This window comes from Carassius carassius, chromosome 3 (genome assembly GCF_963082965.1).
Source record: "Carassius carassius chromosome 3, fCarCar2.1, whole genome shotgun sequence".
NCBI lineage: Eukaryota > Metazoa > Chordata > Actinopteri > Cypriniformes > Cyprinidae > Carassius > Carassius carassius.
Genome location: NC_081757.1, coordinates 8,491,810 through 8,511,374, shown reverse-complemented (window position 1 = coordinate 8,511,374; position 19,565 = coordinate 8,491,810). Strand labels below are relative to the sequence as shown.

General features: G+C 35.2%; 1 protein-coding gene across 5 annotated transcripts in view; it reads left to right on the top strand.

Moving 5' to 3' along the window:
- arnt2 (aryl-hydrocarbon receptor nuclear translocator 2) overlaps nt 1-19,565 on the top strand; it is a 90,953-nt gene that overhangs the window by 19,109 nt on the left and 52,279 nt on the right. For 3 of the 5 annotated variants that reach the window (XM_059527362.1, XM_059527353.1, XM_059527344.1), the window contains exons 4-8: nt 639-683; nt 2,100-2,313; nt 3,422-3,635; nt 16,491-16,593; nt 18,513-18,578. In XM_059527362.1, coding sequence (XP_059383345.1) covers nt 639-683; nt 2,100-2,313; nt 3,422-3,635; nt 16,491-16,593; nt 18,513-18,578 — 642 coding nt within the window. The remainder of the gene's footprint in view (nt 1-638; nt 684-2,099; nt 2,314-3,421; nt 3,636-16,490; nt 16,594-18,512; nt 18,579-19,565) is intronic. The other 2 variants (XM_059527380.1, XM_059527370.1) reach the window with 1 other exon arrangement.

Here is a 19,565-nt window from a genome sequence, read left to right as displayed (position 1 = left end):
GTAAGGTATATGATGTATATTAAATAGATATATAAAAAAATGAAAATAAATAAGTATATTTTTGTCTCATTTTCACATATCTGTTTAAGTGCCATTGAAATGACTAAAAATTAAGTAAAATTAAATCAAAGCTATAAAGACCTATTAAAAATAAATAAAAGTAACTAATAATAAATTAAAAAAAACACATAACTAAATTACTAAAACATCAACTAAATAAGAAAATAAAAAAATAAAAAACTTAAAAATATCTAAATAAAAAAACAAAAAAAAACATAATATTAATAGATTATAAAACTGGATATTATTATTTTTATTATTATCTCAGTGATACTAATGTAAAACCCAACTGTATACTTCTTGGAGGCACATTTATGAAACGGTTCATACAAAAGTGAGTTTATATCATGGGATACAGACACCTCAGATTGTTTAGTCTTTTTTGTTGTTTTTCATTATCCAGTGGTCACAGTCCATTATTATATTACCATATTCACACAGTATAATCCAAACCATGCAGCATAATAAAAGCGGCTCATGTCACTCCATTTGAGCCACAATCATAAAATCTAAAAGTGATGTAACTGACACCATCACGTCATCGTCATCTTATTTTGATCTCTTCTGTCTCCCATCAGGTATGACGATGATCAGATTCCCGGTGATAAGGAGCGTTATGCCAGGTAGGGCTGTCTTGGGGAGGTTCCCTCAGGATAGCTAGAAATCAGGCCCCTGCCGTCGTCAGGAGCGACCTTGGCCTCACACGAGCGAGTCTGTCTAGATCTTATCTTAAATGGGTATTTAATTATCCTCAGCTGACACTTTCATCTGAAATTGTCATGTTGCTTTGAGCCATTGCGGTCTGTGGACTAATACAGCGGCATGGCCGCCCAAGATTTATCGTTTTGCATTTTCCACTTAAAAGATTGGTTTGCATCTGTCAGTGTGCGGTTTATAGCTGGAGTCTCAGCTAAATCACAGAATGAAGTAAAAAAAGTCTTCAATTATCCTCTCTGGCACTTTTTTAACTGAACCTTTCAGTTGAAGAAGAAGTGTTGTGGCTGATCAGTCCAAGGAAGAAACTATGAAAAGAAAGCATGAGCCAAATAAATTGCTTTCTGTGTATTGAGGGTCCCAAATGCCTTCACTATAGCAATTCATAATTATGCATTTATCAATCAAGGTCAACATCTAATGCATATAAGTACATGAGAGCAGAAATAGGTAGGTGGTAAATTGCAATTATACAAGTGTAAAAAGGATTTGACATACGCAAACACATTTTTTATATTATGATATTCTATTGAATTACAACAGTATACATTAACATTAAAAAATTTTGGGGTCAGTAAATGTATTTATTTATTTGATGAAAAAAAAAAGCTTTTATTCAGCAAGGTTATATTAAATTGATAAAAAGTGATAGTAAAGACTTATATTGTTAAACAGATTTCTATTTTGAATACATGCTGTTCTTTTTAGCTTTTTATTCATCAAAGATTCCTGAAAGTCTCATAGGTTCCAAAAAATATTAATAAAAAATATTAGAATGGTTTCTGAAGGATCATGTGACACTGAAGACCAGAACAATGGGTGATGAAAATTCTATTATATTCTTTATAATTGTATTTTAAAGCATGTTAAAGAATAAACATATTTTATTTTATTTATCAAATAAATGATGAGAGTAAGAAACTTCTTTAAAAACATTTAAAAATCTTACTGATCCCAAACATTTGAACATTTACATAAAGATGATAATAGTTATTTATTTGCTATAACTATATAACTACACAACTTTTTAATACTGTTTTATAATATACTGTACAATAGTGTAATATATCTATAGTAATTAACAATATTTATTATTATTATACATTATTTAATAAGACTTAAAATATTTAAAAATACATTAAAATATAAAATGCATTATAACATTATTCTTTTTATTATATCTTTTATTATAATCACTGAACAAAACTGAGGTTTTGATATCTTTAATGGTAATTATCCTCTACCTGTAGTCCTGTAGTTGTTAAAGTGCTGTGCATCTCTCACTACATGCTAATGATGGCAGTATTGTCCCTCTCTGCATCCAGAGAGAACCACAGTGAGATTGAGCGTCGCCGGCGTAATAAGATGACCCAGTACATCACAGAGCTGTCGGACATGGTGCCCACCTGCAGCGCACTAGCCAGGAAACCAGACAAACTCACCATCCTGCGCATGGCCGTCTCACACATGAAGTCCATGAGGGGAACGGGGAACACTTCAACTGACGGCGCTTACAAACCCTCCTTCCTGACCGAACAGGTGAGAAATCACTCGCCTGAAGCATTCGGTGTATCAGTGATGCACTCAGCAAATTCGTGCATTGCCATTTATTCACCCTATAAAGTCTACTACATCATACTTGATATGCAATTTTCCGATGCCTCTAAATGATCAAAACACACAATCTGTTCCATGCCTCCTGTCGTCCGATTGATACTTTATTCTCTTATAGTGAGTGTTTTAGTATAATTGTAAAAATGTCCACTTTTAGCTCGTGTTTAGTGTGTCTTCTTGATCTTTATAACGTGAACACAAGAATAACTTATATATTGTTAGTATTATTTCAAGACTGAAATGATGGTTATCATTTAATAGAAAAATCATGTTAAAATATGATCATCAGGCTTTTGAGAAGCATCATTGTATGGCATTGCATAATACGTTTTGAAACTACTAAGCTTTGATCATAAAACCAAGCGTTTAAATATCAAGACATATTTTGGAAGACATAGTGACTGATATTCATATGCATAGTTTTTGGGCATATGAATATTAACATTTACACAAAATGCATATTTTTGCTCTGTTTAGAATAAAACTGAATAGTTTTTTGTTCATGTTGTATGAATATGAGCTCTATATTCTCACTATATCATATAACCCCAGTTCCAGAGATCAAAATCCAGATTTGTTCTTCTTTACAAAATATATTTATGTTGGTCAGTGAAAACTTTGCAGATCTTTTCCTTGCACTTTTGTCAATCCAATAAAAGTTAAAGAGAATGAACAAATCACAGATTCCTGATTTCATTGCGTTTTTACAAAATGTCCCAACTTCTCTGGAATTGGGGTTGTACTCTGTGAGCTATAAAAGGCTGATGTTGCACATATGCAAACTTTTTGTTGTGGATTTTGACATGAACCGGTCTATGCAAACCAATTTAGTTTTTTGTTTTTCAGATTTTATTTTTATATGTCAGGCTTTACGGGGTAAATATGCCATATGTAACACACCTTAGTCAAATAATAAAAAATGTGTAACAAAATGCACAAAAAACCCAACAAGAAGTTGAGTAGGGAAAATTCTGACTCGAAACACTTGAAAGTCCTTTAAACATCATTTGAAGCCCTCCGTTTGCTGTCACAGGAACTGAAGCACTTGATTCTGGAGGCGGCTGATGGCTTCCTGTTTGTGGTGGCGGCTGAGACGGGTCGTGTTATCTACGTGTCTGATTCTGTCACTCCCGTTCTGAACCATCCGCAGTCCGAGTGGTTTGGCAGCACGCTCTTTGAGCAGGTCCATCCGGATGATGTGGACAAACTGAGGGAACAGCTGAGCACATCTGAGAACTCGATGACAGGTGAGAGACAGACACTCATTACTGATGGATCACTGTTGGGCTTCATGTGCTTACTGCTGGAAAGTGGATACGATACATTTCATGATATAGACTTTGAGTTTGGAAGAGCTGATCTAACACATTTCCATCTCAGCAGAGTTAAATTCAAATTTTTGGCGTTTACAACATGTATTGTGAATTTATGTCATAATGGGACTTTAAAATCAAAATGTTCAGTAAGTATAACATTAAATATTCTGTACTATAATATGATTATATATGGCTCTTATTCTCACCAAGGCTGCTTTTATTTGACAAAAAAATGAATTAAAGGAGCTATGTGGAGGTTTTTACTTAAATTAATTGAATTAATTTAATTCAAAGAATGACACCTCGACTGTCCACTACGGTTGCCTCTATCAGCCTGTAGGCGCAATTATGTGTGGAGGAGTCGGGCCCGAATTGGCGCGAAAATTCACAAAATGTGACGTCATGCACGTTCTCGTCTACTTGGGCTTACAACCGTATGGCACGCCAGCCATTATAGTAAGCAGCGGCAATAGTGTTTTCAAATGGACTCTGCGGAAGGAAAGAAGCGACCAGCCTCCAGCACAATTCAGACACCCACGGACACTCCTCGTAAGTAAAAAAAAAAAAAAAAAAAGAGCGTGCGCACTGAGAACGAGCATGAGACTGGCTGCAGTTCCTCTAACGGCCACTGGTGTCAGTAACGGTTAGAAATTTCAGAACCTACGCAATGCTCCCTTAATAAATGGGCATGTTGTGAATTACAATTTAAAATAACTTTTTTTTTTTTTTATGTAATTTCTTCCTGAGGCAAAGCTGAATGTTCAGCATCGTTACTCCAGTCTTTCAGTGTTGCATGATCCTTCAGAAATCATTCTAATATGCTGATCTGAAACATTCCTTATATCAATGTTGAGTACATTTGTGCTGATGATTCATATTTTTGTGGAAACACTGATGCCCTTCTTTCAGGATTCTTTGAGTAGAACATTCAAAAGAGCAGCATTTATTTGCAATGGAAATCTTTTGTTACTTTATAAATCCCTTTACTGTCGTTTTTTATCCGTTTAATATATCCTCGCTGAATAAAAGTATGCATTTCTTCATGCAGTATGAAGTAACAAGGTCAAGTATTCAGAGTTACGCTCATGAGTTAAGGTAGCAAAAACACAATAGGTTAAAAGTAAACTGAAGGGTTTCTAAAATTATTTTTAGTGCAAGAAGCATTTAAAGTGGACTTCAAGGGAAAGTTGCTGAATGAGTTCTCTTGAATATTTCTCTGTAGGGAACATTCATACATGTTCAGACGCCTCATTAGTATTTGAGGCGAGAGCGATACAGCGGTAACTTTAATCAGCAGTGAGCTTTTCAAACGAACTTGTTTACGACAATTTGCATTCAAAGTTTGAACAAACAGTTGAAAATCGAGCTAATGAACTTTCTATGAGAACATGATTGCAAAAGTTTTTTTTGTTGTTTTTAAAATAGAGCAAAACCAAGTGCTGACATGATCAGAATCCTCAGCTTAGTTTAGTGTCAAAAGATTCCGTGGACATAAATATGTGATAGACATTGAAGTCAATATTGAGGCAGGATCATGTGCAGAGGTTAGACTGTAATGTTGAAGTAAAGATGATTCCTTTAAAACCAGATGGCTACTATAGGTTTTGCTTTGCTTGAATGGCTGGTTTCGATCTCATCAGAGGTCAGGATTTGTTTTGGCCCTCTCAGGCATAAAAACTCACTCTGTTCATGTTAAATATCATTGTCCTCACTCCTGTAGCTTGACCCATCATCTGTTTATTTTGATTTCAGACAGATGTTTGTTACTGCTGAATTTGCTGGCAGAACTCAGTGGATCTGTGGAAATGTTTGCTATGCGAAGTACCTCTCCGTTAAACCCCACGTTCCAATGAGGTTTTGGTGTTGGTATGCACTGATTTGTTTTTCTGCAGACATAAAGCTTTGTTTGTGCTGCAGAAACGTAATTTTATTTGTACATTGTCCATGCAAGATCCTGATGATGTTTAACAAACTTTGACAGAGAGCAGTATTTTTTTTGTTTTTTTGTGTCGTTATTACAAGTTGACTTGGATTAAAATGGACTGATTTTTTAGGAGGGACCATTTTAGGTTTGCTTTAGCTCTGTGGATGATTGCTGTTATTAGATGAGGATTAGATCATATTTTTGGGGCTGATGCATAAGTTTTAGGTGTTTGTTTTTCTACTCCCTCCTTAGTGACATTTGTTTTCCATGTTTTCAACCACACAAGGAGCTGTATGATACCAGGAGAAAGCTATCCCGTTCAGCATCTTAAAGAAATAGTTCACCCTGAAATTAAACTTTGTAGAACATATAGTCAAGATGTAGATTAGTTTGTTTTTTCATCACATTTGTGAATTGTAGCATTACATCATTTGCTCACCAATGGATCCTTTGTAGTGAATGGGTGCCTTCAGAATGAGAGTCTAAACAGCTGATAAAAATATCATAATAATCCACACCACTCCAGTCCATCAGTTAATGTCTTGTGAATTGAAATGCTGTTTGTAAGAAACAAATCTCATTTTGACGGCACCCATTCACTACAGAGGATCCACTGGTAAGCAAGTGAGGTTATGCTAAATTTCTCCAAATCTGATGAAGAAACACACTCATCTACATCTTGGATGGCCTGAGAATGAGTGCATTTTCAGCAAATTGTCATTTTTGTGCAAACTATGCTTTAATTGCAGTTAAAGATATGCATATTTATTCATAAGAAATACGTTTCTGATTGGGTGGAGCACTCATGAGACTATTTTTGCTGTTTACTGTGGCTAGTTCTGTCACATAGACTGGTTTGATTTCTCTAGACACCCATTTCAGTGATATCTGTCAGATAGATTGACATTTAATGCATGGTATTTCTCAAAAATAGCTTGCAGCACCTTTAAAGCAAGTTATTATTATACAAATGGTCTTTGCATATTATGGGGAGTTCAACTGCTTCAGGACAAATACATGCTTACTGAATCATTCATGTGTCCTCAAATGCTCTAAATAATTTGAACTGGCCCACAATAAATGTTTTACTGTTTGTTTCTCCACTAGAGGACGCTAGACACATACCACAAACACAGCCTCTTTTCTCTGCTTGTGGACACTGCAATGTTTTAAAGTAAACCACAGGATGAATTATTCACCTCAGATACAGAGACAAAATATAAATAAATAAATAAAAAGCTTTTTACTGTGGCCAATCTTTCCTTCTTATCCTCATTCAAATGCAGCTGAATATTTTGAAGGAGTCATGTAATTTTGAACACATAATCTGTCAGATATTCCTTCAGTTATGCAGAGGCAAGGTTATTGTAGTTTTGCCTTTTTTATATATATTTTCAAATTTCTGCAATGGCGTTGTTAATTCTAATTCAGTTTTTATATCAAGGACACATTTTAAGCATTTTTTATTTTATTTTTTATGTTAATGCCTTTGGCAGACAAAAGCAACTTTTTATCCAAATTTGCATTGCATTCAAGTAATGAATTTAATCAGTTCACACATTCCCTGATTAAATGCGTAGATTTTATTTATTTATTATTATTATTATAATTTTTTTTATTATTTTAGTTTCAGTTTTAATCTTGTAGTTAGGAGATTTATTTATTCTATATATTTTATTTATTATTACATATATATTTTCATATATAATTTATTTTAAATAGTATATTTAAAACACATTTTAAATTTTTTAAAAACTAACTTTTAAATGTATTTGAAAAGCTTGAGAAATTAGTTGAATATTTGTATGTAGAGATCAAATAAGTCAAAACTATTTTAAATTTTTTAGCATCATAGCAATGGAAATGAACTGTCAAGTTAAGTTCCTTGAATTATGGGATGCATTTTCTCCTAGAGTGTGCTTTGTTGTATAGTTCATGCATACAGAAATTTGCACACAATTTGCATACTGTACACATAAAATACTGCTGAAGATGTTTTACATCAAAAACTTGGACTCTGCGGATGCGGATGCAATGCCCCTTTAATAAATGGGCATGTTGTGAATTAAAATTTCAAAAACTTGTTTTTGGTTTTAACGCTGACTGCTCAAACATGCAATTACTGTATAATTTAATTATAGCGATAGCTGGAGTGATCCAGTGTGGTCTCTCGCAGCCCTTTTGTCGTTCTTGTCTGATTTTCTTCTAATAAAAAGTTTCAGTGAGTCGTATGAGAATATCCACCCACGTATAAAACATCTTTACAATCGGACAAGGCGCGAGTAGGGCATTGTCACAGTTCATTATGTCAACCGCTTGTGATATGATGATTATTTTGAGAAGACCAGCCATTGATGTGGCTCGGACCACATTTAAATGAGACGTGGGGTCAAAGTGCCGTAATATGAGCGCTGTCAGGACTCACGGTGTTCGCTTTATATGCAAAGAGGCAGCTGTATTCATCTCGCCATGATGCAGTTGTGTAATTTTATTCAGCACATATAGCATCCAATGGTTTGGCTGTGACATGAAACACACCAATGTGTTTGACTGTAATATGAAAATGATCATGCTCATATTTAGTGGGGTCCAGAAATGTGAGACCACATCTGGGGTTTCATTTATTTTCTTAAAAGTCTTTAATACTCATCAAGTCTGCATTTATTTGATCAACTAGTTAGAACAGTAATATTATTACGTTTTTCCAATTTAAAATAACTGTTCAGTCGTTGCATGTAAACTCAACCAGAGGTAATTTGAAAAATACATTTTACATGTAAACAATTAAAATATATAAATAAATGATTCTAGTGAAAGAAATGCATAAAGAAGAAAAGCTAAATATGAAATGGATGTGTATATGCTGAGTAATCCACTATTTTGTAGAGCCAGATTTTTTTACTATTAATTACAGGAAGGAAATGGATTTTAGAAAGATGGCAGCATCATTATTTTATTTATACACAGAGATTTGTGGGTCTATTAGTAAAATCTGTTGACTTTAGCAATCTTTGATGCGTTATGTGCCCATGGCGACAGGTCAAAAATGGGAAAAGGTGGTACTTGTTTTTTTTTGTTGTTGGTTTTTTTCAAAAGTTTGCATGCTTGTACCTCAATAAGGATTAAAAATATCTTAATATCCTGGTTTTTTATTTTTAGGCCCTTTGTGGTTCATTTTCACACACACACACACATAAAGCTGATACTTATTTTTTTTAGGATTCTTCGATGAATGAATAGAGAGTTCTGCAGTAAAACAATTATTTGAAATGGAAATCTTTTGTAACACTACAAATGTCTTTACTATCACTTTTAATCAATTTAATGCATCCTTAAAGAATAAAAGTATTATTTCTTTAAAAAAAAAATCTGACTTTTGAACATTTGTGTAATTTGTAAAGACAAAACTGCACCAAACTGAAGCATTTCCACAAGGAATCTCAGATCCAACTTTATATCATATAAAAATTCTTCAGAAAAGGGCAGTCAGTAATTTCCTTTTCAATCTTAGAAACTTGCAGGTTTAGAAAGAATTCTGTCCTTGCAGAAGGTCCAGATAAAATATTGTGGGTAAAATATGGCGCTCTTGATGAGGTTTTGATAACCTCATATGTTTTAGTGATAAAGCGATCAAATGAAGCGGCCAATGGATATTTTCCATGTCTCTTCAAACTCTCCTCCACTAATGTGTTCTCTGTGCTGGAATGCTAAGGGTTGGCTCTGCATACATAATTGATTAAGAGTGATTTGGGCGGCTTTGTGTGTGTGTGTGTGTGTGTGTGTGTGTGTGTGTGTGTGTGTGTGTGTGTGTTTTTCCCTGAAGTGGGAAATGATGGCTGGAGACATCAGTGAGATCTCGCACACCATCCATCAGACCACACAACACCACACACCTGTGTACAACTGCACGATCTGTTCTTGTCTCATATACATAATCTTATGTATGGAAACATTTCACTCAAAGCCTGCATTTGCAATGCATCATAACGGTATGCTTTATGCACTGTGATTTTTATGTACAACACATTGTGTTGCATTGTTTTGTAATCACATAACCCATCAATGATTATGCTTTTAAAGAGTGTTCTGAATTGCAAAACACATGAGACATCAGATTAAGTGTTGATCTTAATGCATTATACTCTTTAAAGCTGTAACTATGAATAGGAAAATATTGTAATGCATTTTAGCTGTGGCTACCATGTTTCACTGGCACATAAAAAATAATCCTAATGTGTATTATAAAGCATAATGAATGGCCCACGGAGGGCATTTCTGCCATTTAGAGCCATTTCTACATAACATTAGTTATGCACATAATGCCAAGAGTCACACATTCTGTTGAACTATCAGAATTTTTGCAATGCAATTCGTCTTCATGGTGACAAAATGAAATATTCTCTCATCAATTATTAAAGCGTGCATTGAGACATGCAAAGAATGCACAAATTAGATTTTGTTGCCCGTAGCCTACATATCTAAACTAGTTTACAGGTTTTGTGAGCTAAAAGCTGTAGCATGAAATGAAAATGAATGACTGATCTTAGGACAATGAGCTCAGATTTATGAGAACACTGGTGATTTGAATAATAATATGTATTATTGTTTGTAAAGCATGGTGCAAGTGTTTGCCAGTATTATGGGGTTGTTTCCAAAGTAATGCATGGTGTGATCAAATGAATATCAGCTTTGGATGAAATATTTCTGCTGAGTGCATCAAAGTAAGAGGCGAATAAAAATGAAACGCTAACTAGATACGTTTTTCCTTAAGGTTATAGATTCAAGCAACACCCGACCTGAAATTCTCTGTGCAAATTAAACATGAAGTACCTTCTGTAGCATTCTGTAGGCGATAAATAAATGGGCCCATTTTTCCAGAGTTTATTTTTATAAACATACTTCACTGTTTAAGATAACTTTCTTATTACAGCTTTATTTCTTATTCATTTTCATCCTTAAAGGACAGCGATTATTTCTCTGGCAACACTCTCTTTTTGTCCTTCCATCTATGAAGGTCTTGTCAATGGCGACTGCTGCCTAAATATTTAACTTGGCTGGGGTTGGTGGCCTGGGATATTTTCCATTTTTGTTGCTTTGTTCATTTTTAGAATAATAATGATACACTTGCCCACCACGGAGGAGAAACAAAGGAGTCTGTGTGGCAGAATGGGGCATATATGTGCGGCACAGCAGACCTTTGCCCAGATTCCACACTGTGTCTTTTTCTTTTTAGAGGAATTGGGGATTTTGCTTGGATGTCCTTGTGGTTCTTGGACCAATCTGGGAGTTCTGGCTAACATTTCCTCATTCCTCCAAGCGTTGTCCTTAGATCCCCTTCAGGTGCTCATGGAGTTTAAGTTGGAGGAGCCGTGCTTGTCAGGAGGTGAGGTTCCCATGCCTGGTTGTTGGACTTTTTGAAAGTTCAACAAAAGTTCTCTGTTGCGGAAGCATCCAGGGAAAGTGGTCCAAAGCAAACCCCACCTGCTGAGCTCTGCTTTGGGAAGCAGGAGACTGAGGAACGGTCATCCAAACCCACGCAGGTCTTCAAAACAGCAAACCATCATGCATAGATGATGCACCATGCAACTGTTCAGTGGCTTTTTGTGTCCTCCACAAAAAAGGACAAGTTTAAACCATGAAGTCATGAAAGATTAAATCTGTTGCCTGTTGCAAATGGTTGTTGGTTTTGGTTTATTGCTGCCCTCGTTTTGGTAATATGTTTCCATCTACCCATCTGATGACATCCCACCATTAGATCTCTATATGATTGTTTTTATTTACATGGTGTGTTTCTTTGTATTCCTCTTTTATCTAGAGTTATTCAGAGTTTTGGCACTTTATCACAATTTCATGTCATGATACATCACCTCGGAGATGCAGAAAATCCTGTTTGACTGCTGGAAGAAAGTCAGAAAGTCAAAAATGTTGAGCGTTGGGGAGGCAGAGAGGTCAGAGTCATTTTAGAAGGTGATTGCAGTTGAAGTCTGGAAAATTTCCTGCCCAATTTGCCATCATTAAACCGTTATTATATTTGCCTCGAAAAAACTTTTTTGCGGTCAAAATAATTTTCCATTTCCATTAAGGATGTAACGATTGACCATGAGCCAGTTGAAAATCGATTCAAATATGTAACGATTCAAATCGGTTGAGATGCTAAACAAATCTTGATTCAATTAGGGGTAAAAGTTTATATAAATGTGTGTAGGAGGGGAACTTAATGTCTTTAGAAAAGTTTAGATGGTATTTTTTCTTTCGTCTTGTCTCTGTATAATGCACATTAAAGTTCATAAGTGTAGCGCTGCTTTGTTTACAGTGGTAACCAAGAAAAAATTTAAGCTCCACCTGCTGGCAGAGAATGAATCTGCGTCTCGTTCAGCTCGTCTGCTGTTTCTGTATCATGCAGATATTTTTTTATTTAGGCCTATTGTTTTCAAAACTGAATTCAAACCATTCTGTTTTTGCTTAAATTCGAATTTATACAATCTAATTTATATTAAAAACTGCTCATGTTGAATGTATGCAGCATCTTTGTTTGGATCATGATTTAAATGCAGTGGTTGCCTCTAATTTTAAATGGGAAGATGACAGACAAAGCCTTATTTTGTTAATATGAAGAGATTTATTTTATTTGTTTTTTTTTTTATTTGGGGCTTGTTTTAAAAATTTTTAAATTTAAAAGTTTTGTTATTTACATTTATATTTAAATTGTAGTTATTTAGCAAACGGTTTTATCCAAAGCAACTCACAATTAAGGACATTAGAAGCAATCAAAACCAACAGAAGAAGAATAATATGCAAGTGCTTTCTAATTTATTGAGATGCACCTGTACTTATAATGTCGTGAAAAAGTTCATTTATTTCAGTAATTCAACTGAAATTGTGTAACTTGTGTATTAAATAAAATCAATGCACAAAGACTGAAGTAGTTTTAGTCTTTTGGTTCTTTTAATTGTGATGTGATGATTTGGCTCACATTTAACAAAAACCCACCAATTCACTATCTCAACAAATTAGAATATGGTGACATGCCAATCAGCTAATCAACTCAAAACACCTGCAAAGGTTTCCTGAGCCTTCAAAATGGTCTCTCAGTTTGTTTCACTAGGCTACACAATCATGGGGAAGACTGCTGATCTGACAGTTGTCCAGAAGACATTAATTGACACCCTTCACAAGGAGGATGAGGCACAAACATTCATTGCCAAAGAAGCTGGCTGTTCACAGAGTGCTGTATCCAAGCATGTTAACAGAAAGTTGAGTGTAAGGAAAAAATGTGGAAGAAAAAGATGCACAACCAACCGAGAGAACCACAGCCTTATGAGGATTGTCAAGCAAAATCGATTCAAGAATTTGAGTGAACTTCACGAGGAATGGACTGAGGTTGGGGTCAAGACATCAAGAGCCACCACAAACAGACGTGTCAAAGATTTTGCTGAACTACAGACAACGTCAGAGGCGTCTTACCTGGGCTAAGGAGAAGAACTAGACTGTTGCCCAGTGATCCAAAGTCCTCTCTTCAGATGAGAGCAAGTTTTGTATTTCATTTGTAAACCAAGGTCCTAGAGTCTGGAGGAAGGGTGGAGAAGCTCATAGCCCAGGTTGCTTGAAGTCCAATGTTAAGTTTCCACAGTCTGTGATGATTTTGGGTGCAATGTCATCTGTTGATGTTGGTCCATTGTGTTTTTTGAAAACCAAAGTCCCTGTACCCATTTACCAAGAAATTTTGGAGCACTTCATGCTTCCTTCTGCTGACCAGCTTTTTGAAAATGCTGATTTCATTTTCCAGCAAAAAGCACCAAAAGTACCAAAAGTTGGTTAAATTACCATGGTGTTGGTGTGCTTGACTGGCCAGCGAACTCACCAGACCTGAACCCCATAGACAAGAGGAAAATGAGAAACAAGAGACCAAAAAATGCAGATGAGCTGAAGGCCACTGTCAAAGAAACCTGGGCTTCCATACCACCTCAGCAGTGCCAAAGCAAAAGAAGCCCCTACCAAGTATTATAGTAAATAGACATACTTTCCAGAAGGCCGACAATTCACTAAAAATGTTTTTTTTTATTAATTGGTCTGAAAGTATTCTAATTTGTTGAGATAGTGAATTGATGGGTTTTTGTTAAATGTGAGCCTAAATCATCACAATTAAAAGAACCAAAGACTAAAACTACTTCAGTCTGTCTACACTGAATTTATTTAATACACAAGTTTCACAATTTGAGTTGAATTATTTAAAGAAATTAACTTTTTCACGACATTCTAATTTATTGAGATGCACCTGTATGTTATTACAGTCTTATACTTGAATTTCACAAAGAAACATACAGCATTTTGTCCAAGCAATAATAAAAGGACACATTTAATTTATAATTTTTCTTCAATCTCATTTTGTTAAAAAAAGATCATGATCGAATCTTAAGACCCAAATCGTGAATCGAATCATGACTTGAGTGAATAGTCACATTCCTAATTTCCAGCAAGGTTTTGCCTTGTTGAAAGGCCTATATTACAGCACAACTGACCTTTTCAGTGTTATTGGGTTGTTGGTAGGGCACTGGGTCACCATCTGGATGATTTACAATCGTAATCCAGCTTCGTTTATCATCTCCATATGGTTTTCACCCAATTGTTTGTTGAACAACAGCTACCAAGGGCCTCTTTCTTGATGTTCTTGAGCGGTCGTGTTGTTATTCATCTTCGAGAGGAGTATTAATAGCTTTTAAATGCTTCCAACGTTCTTGGCATCTGTCCTTCAGAGTGGAAAGACTTCTCGACAATTAGATCTGCTCCTGGGGGCTTCAGCAGCTGTCACTGGATCAGTTCAGAGACGACTACTTCTCGGCTGAAAGGCATGTCAGCTAATTTGTTTATGGAAATAACTTCAGGCTTCAATAATCCCAAGCTTTTGTCCTATAGGTATCAGCATTCCAAGAAGTATAACACTCTCTATTTGACTATTGTTGTGGGTGTTTTGTTAAGACAATAACATTTTTTGGCCTCTTCCTCCCTTATTCTTGTTGTGCTGGATGGGGAAAAACAATTTTAAAATGCTTGTGATTGGATTATTTTAGATTATTTTTAGTCTTCTGTGCCTTGTAATTGAGCAGATGTTGTAGCGGTGGACGAGATGGTCATAACATTTACTGTGCATCTGTATGTGTTTGGGGGAACGCTTCTTGTTTATTATGGGATTTATTAGGATTGAACGGCCCCTGAAAGGCACTTCTGCAAACGGTTACTGTGGCATCTCAGAAATGCATTTTGTAACTTAAGGCCATTATGGTCATGAATCAAATTAGAGATGTGTACAAGTAATCAACTATACCAGTGAAAACACAATTTGGACAATGCGCATTTGTTCTCTACAGCAGGCAAAGACACAATAAAATTAGCCATGCTAAATCACTCTCATAAATCTAATCAAATGAATGCACTGGGTGCTGCTGTGGATGTGTGAGGCTGAAGTGATACGAGGTAATAGCTTAATAACTGGTGCATCCAAAGGTTGTGGAAATAGTCGATTCCTTTTTGGTATGTTTGACACTTGATATATTCATGCAGTCCAGTGGATGATGCACCTTAATGCAGCTCACATCTCCATAAAAGTTGAATAAAATTTTCAAATAAGAGTTATTGTTATTGAATCTAAACAAATACATTCTCACCTTAAAAACTATATTATATTAACATAATTAACTATATAAACTATATTCCATGACACACAAACAGTATTATTTTAAATGTTAGATTTGGGAGCCTGCCATGACACTCATTGAGAGCAATACTGCAAGCGGATTGATACAGATGGAAATATTCCAGATTGAGAGATATAGCCTTTAAAATAGTTTGTCTTTTAATATATTATTGTAATGTAATGATTTCTGAAGGATCATGCAGAGACTGGAGAAATGGCTGCTGAAAAATCAGCTTTGCATCACAGAAAATAAAAACAAACACATAAATCACTCATGCTCGTTACACTAAGGGCCTTATCATACACCCGGCACAAGGTGCATTGTTTAAATAGCAAAGGCATTTGCACCCATTTGTTCACCCATGTGTGTGCTGGTCTAAAAAAGAGGTGTGTTCAGGCACATTGTTGGTGTGTTGCTATTTTGAGGAACTAAAAATAGACTGCGCCATAGACCAACTCAAACCTGGTCTAATGTCAGGCGCAATGTTTTTTTCTGTTATTTAAAGAGTGCGTTAGTAATATGTGCCTATAGGCAGGTGCACAACGCGTGTACACTTTGCTTATTACACACACAGGGATGTGCAGCAGCACACAACATTTTTAAAAATGAAAAATTACCTTCTGCCATGTAAATAGCGAACCCGCCATGGCGTGACCGCAACTGGCTTTTAAAGGGGATGGGAGACTGGACTCTGATTGGTTTATTGCACGTTACGCCCAAAAAACACCCATTACTCGTTAAGAGAATCGGTACAGCTCGTTTAAACCATTTGCCCGGGTGCTCCGACCATTTTCCCATTGTTAAACTGGCAAAAAAGGATTCGGACATACCCTGAGTGCACCTGCGCTGTGTGCTTTAGACCATGTGCTTATATCATTAAAAATAGGGCCCTATAGCTTCGCCCATGACACGTCTTCAGCAGCTCGACTGTTTTTGGGGGGGAAGTGTATTGTGGCTGTCTTTTATAAATCTGATTAAACTGAGATATGAAGGGTGCTATACTACTCTATAGGTACTCAAGGTTAACATGAGATTGGCACAAACTGTGTGTGTTATGTCTGCTTTAAAATGCCTTGTAATTAATTTTGTTAGAGTACTCTACACAAATTAACTTAAAATGGCAATTCCTAATTTAACATCTTTCCTGTCTGTGTGTGTGTTGATTTCCAGGGCGTATATTGGACCTGAAGACGGGGACAGTGAAGAAGGAAGGACAGCAGTCCTCTATGAGAATGTGTATGGGCTCCAGACGTTCCTTCATCTGCAGAATGAGGTACAGATCTCATGATCACAGGTGTGGTGTGGTGATTAACGATCAGGACTGATAACTTAAGGTTGCAAGTTTGATTCCCAATAGAAGAATGAGCTTTGAACCATCAGCATATGCATTTTTTAGATATTGGCACACCATATCCTTTGCATATGGAGGCCATTCGGGTCCTATTTAATCAGATTTTGAGAGCTTATGTCACTCTCATAAAATTAATTACACTGTGTGATGTTTTAAAAGGTTCATATTTAGGTGAGCTGATTGACATTATAACTACTTATAAATAAATTCATGCCTATGTGTTCATTAACTATAAGTGTAGAAGTCTGGGTCTATGCATCTTCATTATGATCCTTCATGAAATATTCCCCTCTTTATCAAAGTTTTTTCGTTCATCTTTTTTTCTGAAAATAATATAATTTTACTGGTTGATTTTTAAAGCCTGCATGAACTTTCAAGACAACAAAATGCAATATTAATTGGATTTTTTAGCAATGAGGCAAACAGAAACTTGATGTTTATTGTTGCCGAACATTCCTGTCCTTCCCCACAGTATGTTTAAAAGGTGTTTTCATTCATAATGTTGTTTGGAAATGTTGTTTGGTCCATATTTAGCACCAGATGAAAACATGCACTTCCCGAATTTGATTCGAATGTCCGTGCCAGTTGAAGTCGCAAACCATGACGAGCAAATTCCAACATAATGCATGATTAAGCCACATATGTTTTTGTGCTTCCTTTAGCACATAAATATGAGAGTTAGCAACTGTGTTCATGTTTAATGTTTTCTATTTGTGGCTCTTTGACAGATTGAAACTGCATGCTAGCGGATGAGCGCATCTGTTGAGTGTGTGTTAAAATGCTTGAGATAAACAGAACCCCTAAAAAGCATGAGCGTCATTCTTAAAAGTTCTTACACAATGCCAGACATCATGAGTCAACTCTGAAGGACGCTTACTTGCTTGTTGTTGTCCAAAAACGTACATGCCGTTTATTTGCATACCTTGCATTCATGAACACTGGACAGCCTATTTGACAAAGACCCGAGGGACGACAGATTGTCTCGGCAGGTTGAATGGAAGTGATTTTGGGAGATAAACAGCTCAAGTTGGAACAGATGTGAACTATTTTACCACTCAACAGGGTCAGAGATTTCAGGTCGATCGTATAGTCTTTACTGTCTTTACTAAATGGATTCAAATGTTAAAGCTATATATAGTCATAACATGGTCACTAGAATATTAGATATCATCAGTGGTTGTGCTATGAATCATTTTTATTTATTTTAGTATTAGTTGTAAAAAAAAACAAAAAAACTTTTTTTGGTTTGAGTTTTAAAAAAAACATTGTAGTCTTGTATTTGTCTGTCAAAATGTCTGACAACATTTTCAATTGTTAATTCTTTCTTTTTCTTTCTTTCTTTCTTTCTTTCTTTCTTTCTTTCTTTCTTTCTTTCTTTCTTTCTTTAGTTAGTTATTGTTAAACTATTTTCTAGCTATGCAGTCTCTGAGTGCATATTATTAAATCCGAATCAAATCAAAACAATTTTTTTTTACCAACATAATAAAAAAAAAAAAATAATAATAATAATTGATCATTTGTGCCATAAATTGAGTTGAGGTTAAAAATGTAACAAAATTTAGAATTTTTAAAATATTTTTCTTGTATTTGTCAATTTGTATTGTATTTGTATTTTTTTGCTGCATCGTTTCACAGTTAATGCAGCCCTTGAAATACGCTTGATTTAATCTGAATGTTCTTTGCTCTTTAAATTTTTTTTATAATTTATTATCACAAATAACCTAATGTAATTAATTAATTAATTTGAGGTTTCCAAACTTTAATGTTTAACAAAAATGTACATGTATTTGTAGTCTTATCCATTTATGGTGAGAATTTAATGGTATTCAAATGTTTTTTAGGTGTGGCAGTGCTCCACTGGATCATATCTCACTGAATCGGTTGTCCAGCATGAGAAAGAGATACAGGTATGAATCTTCTTCTTTTTTCAGATTTCAAATTTTCACCCAATTCTGCAGTTATTCAACCCTAATCTATTAACCAAACATCCTGTAACTTAAAACAGGACTTGTGCAGTAGGATTTGCTGATTCATTTATAGTATACACTTACAATCAAACCCATTAAAAAAAAACAAAAAAAACAACGTACCTTGTGAACGTTTTGACAGGTAATCTAAAAGTCTGTTTGATGTGCTAACATCTAAATGAACTAGTTTGTTTTAAGTCAAAAGTATTTTATCTGACTGAATAAACCTGAATGCATCGGATTCCATTAGGAATTTCTTTACAGTAAGCAATTACTTAAATATTACTTAAATAGCACATTTTAGAGTCTTTTTTTTTGTTTCTGAACATGGTCTAATAGTAAGTCTTGAAACAATGAAAGTAAAGCAGCACACAGATAATTAAATAAATGCTTATCTATTATCTTAGTTGTCTTGCAGCGCTTAGGACTTCTTGCATTACATGAATGACTTCTAGGAATTTTGTTTCCTTAAAGAAAATTCATAGAATTTGTTCTTAAACACCATTGTTTATTATCATCCCTCCTGTAATTTGCCCTTCGACCCCTGATGTTTAACCCAATGCATCAAACTTGGAGTGCTGTGTTTTTTGGGTTTTGACAGCTCTGGAATGCAGGAATCGCCTCTTCCAGGAACATCTGCGAGAAAAATACATTGCAGATGTCTGATTGATAAATGGCACATGTGTGTCAAATGTTTATGCAAAAAGGCCTGTTGTACAGTTCACAAAACTGGGCCAATATGGATTGTGGGGTAATATTGGATACTAAATCGAAAACAAAATAATATTGGTTTTCATTTCCATTTGGTAGATCCTTTTATCCAAAATGACTTTAAGTGCATTAAAGGAATGTGCTTGATCTTTATGTGTTGACCCTAGGAATGGAACCCATGACCTTGTGTCGGGCACGCAGTTGAGCTCATAAACA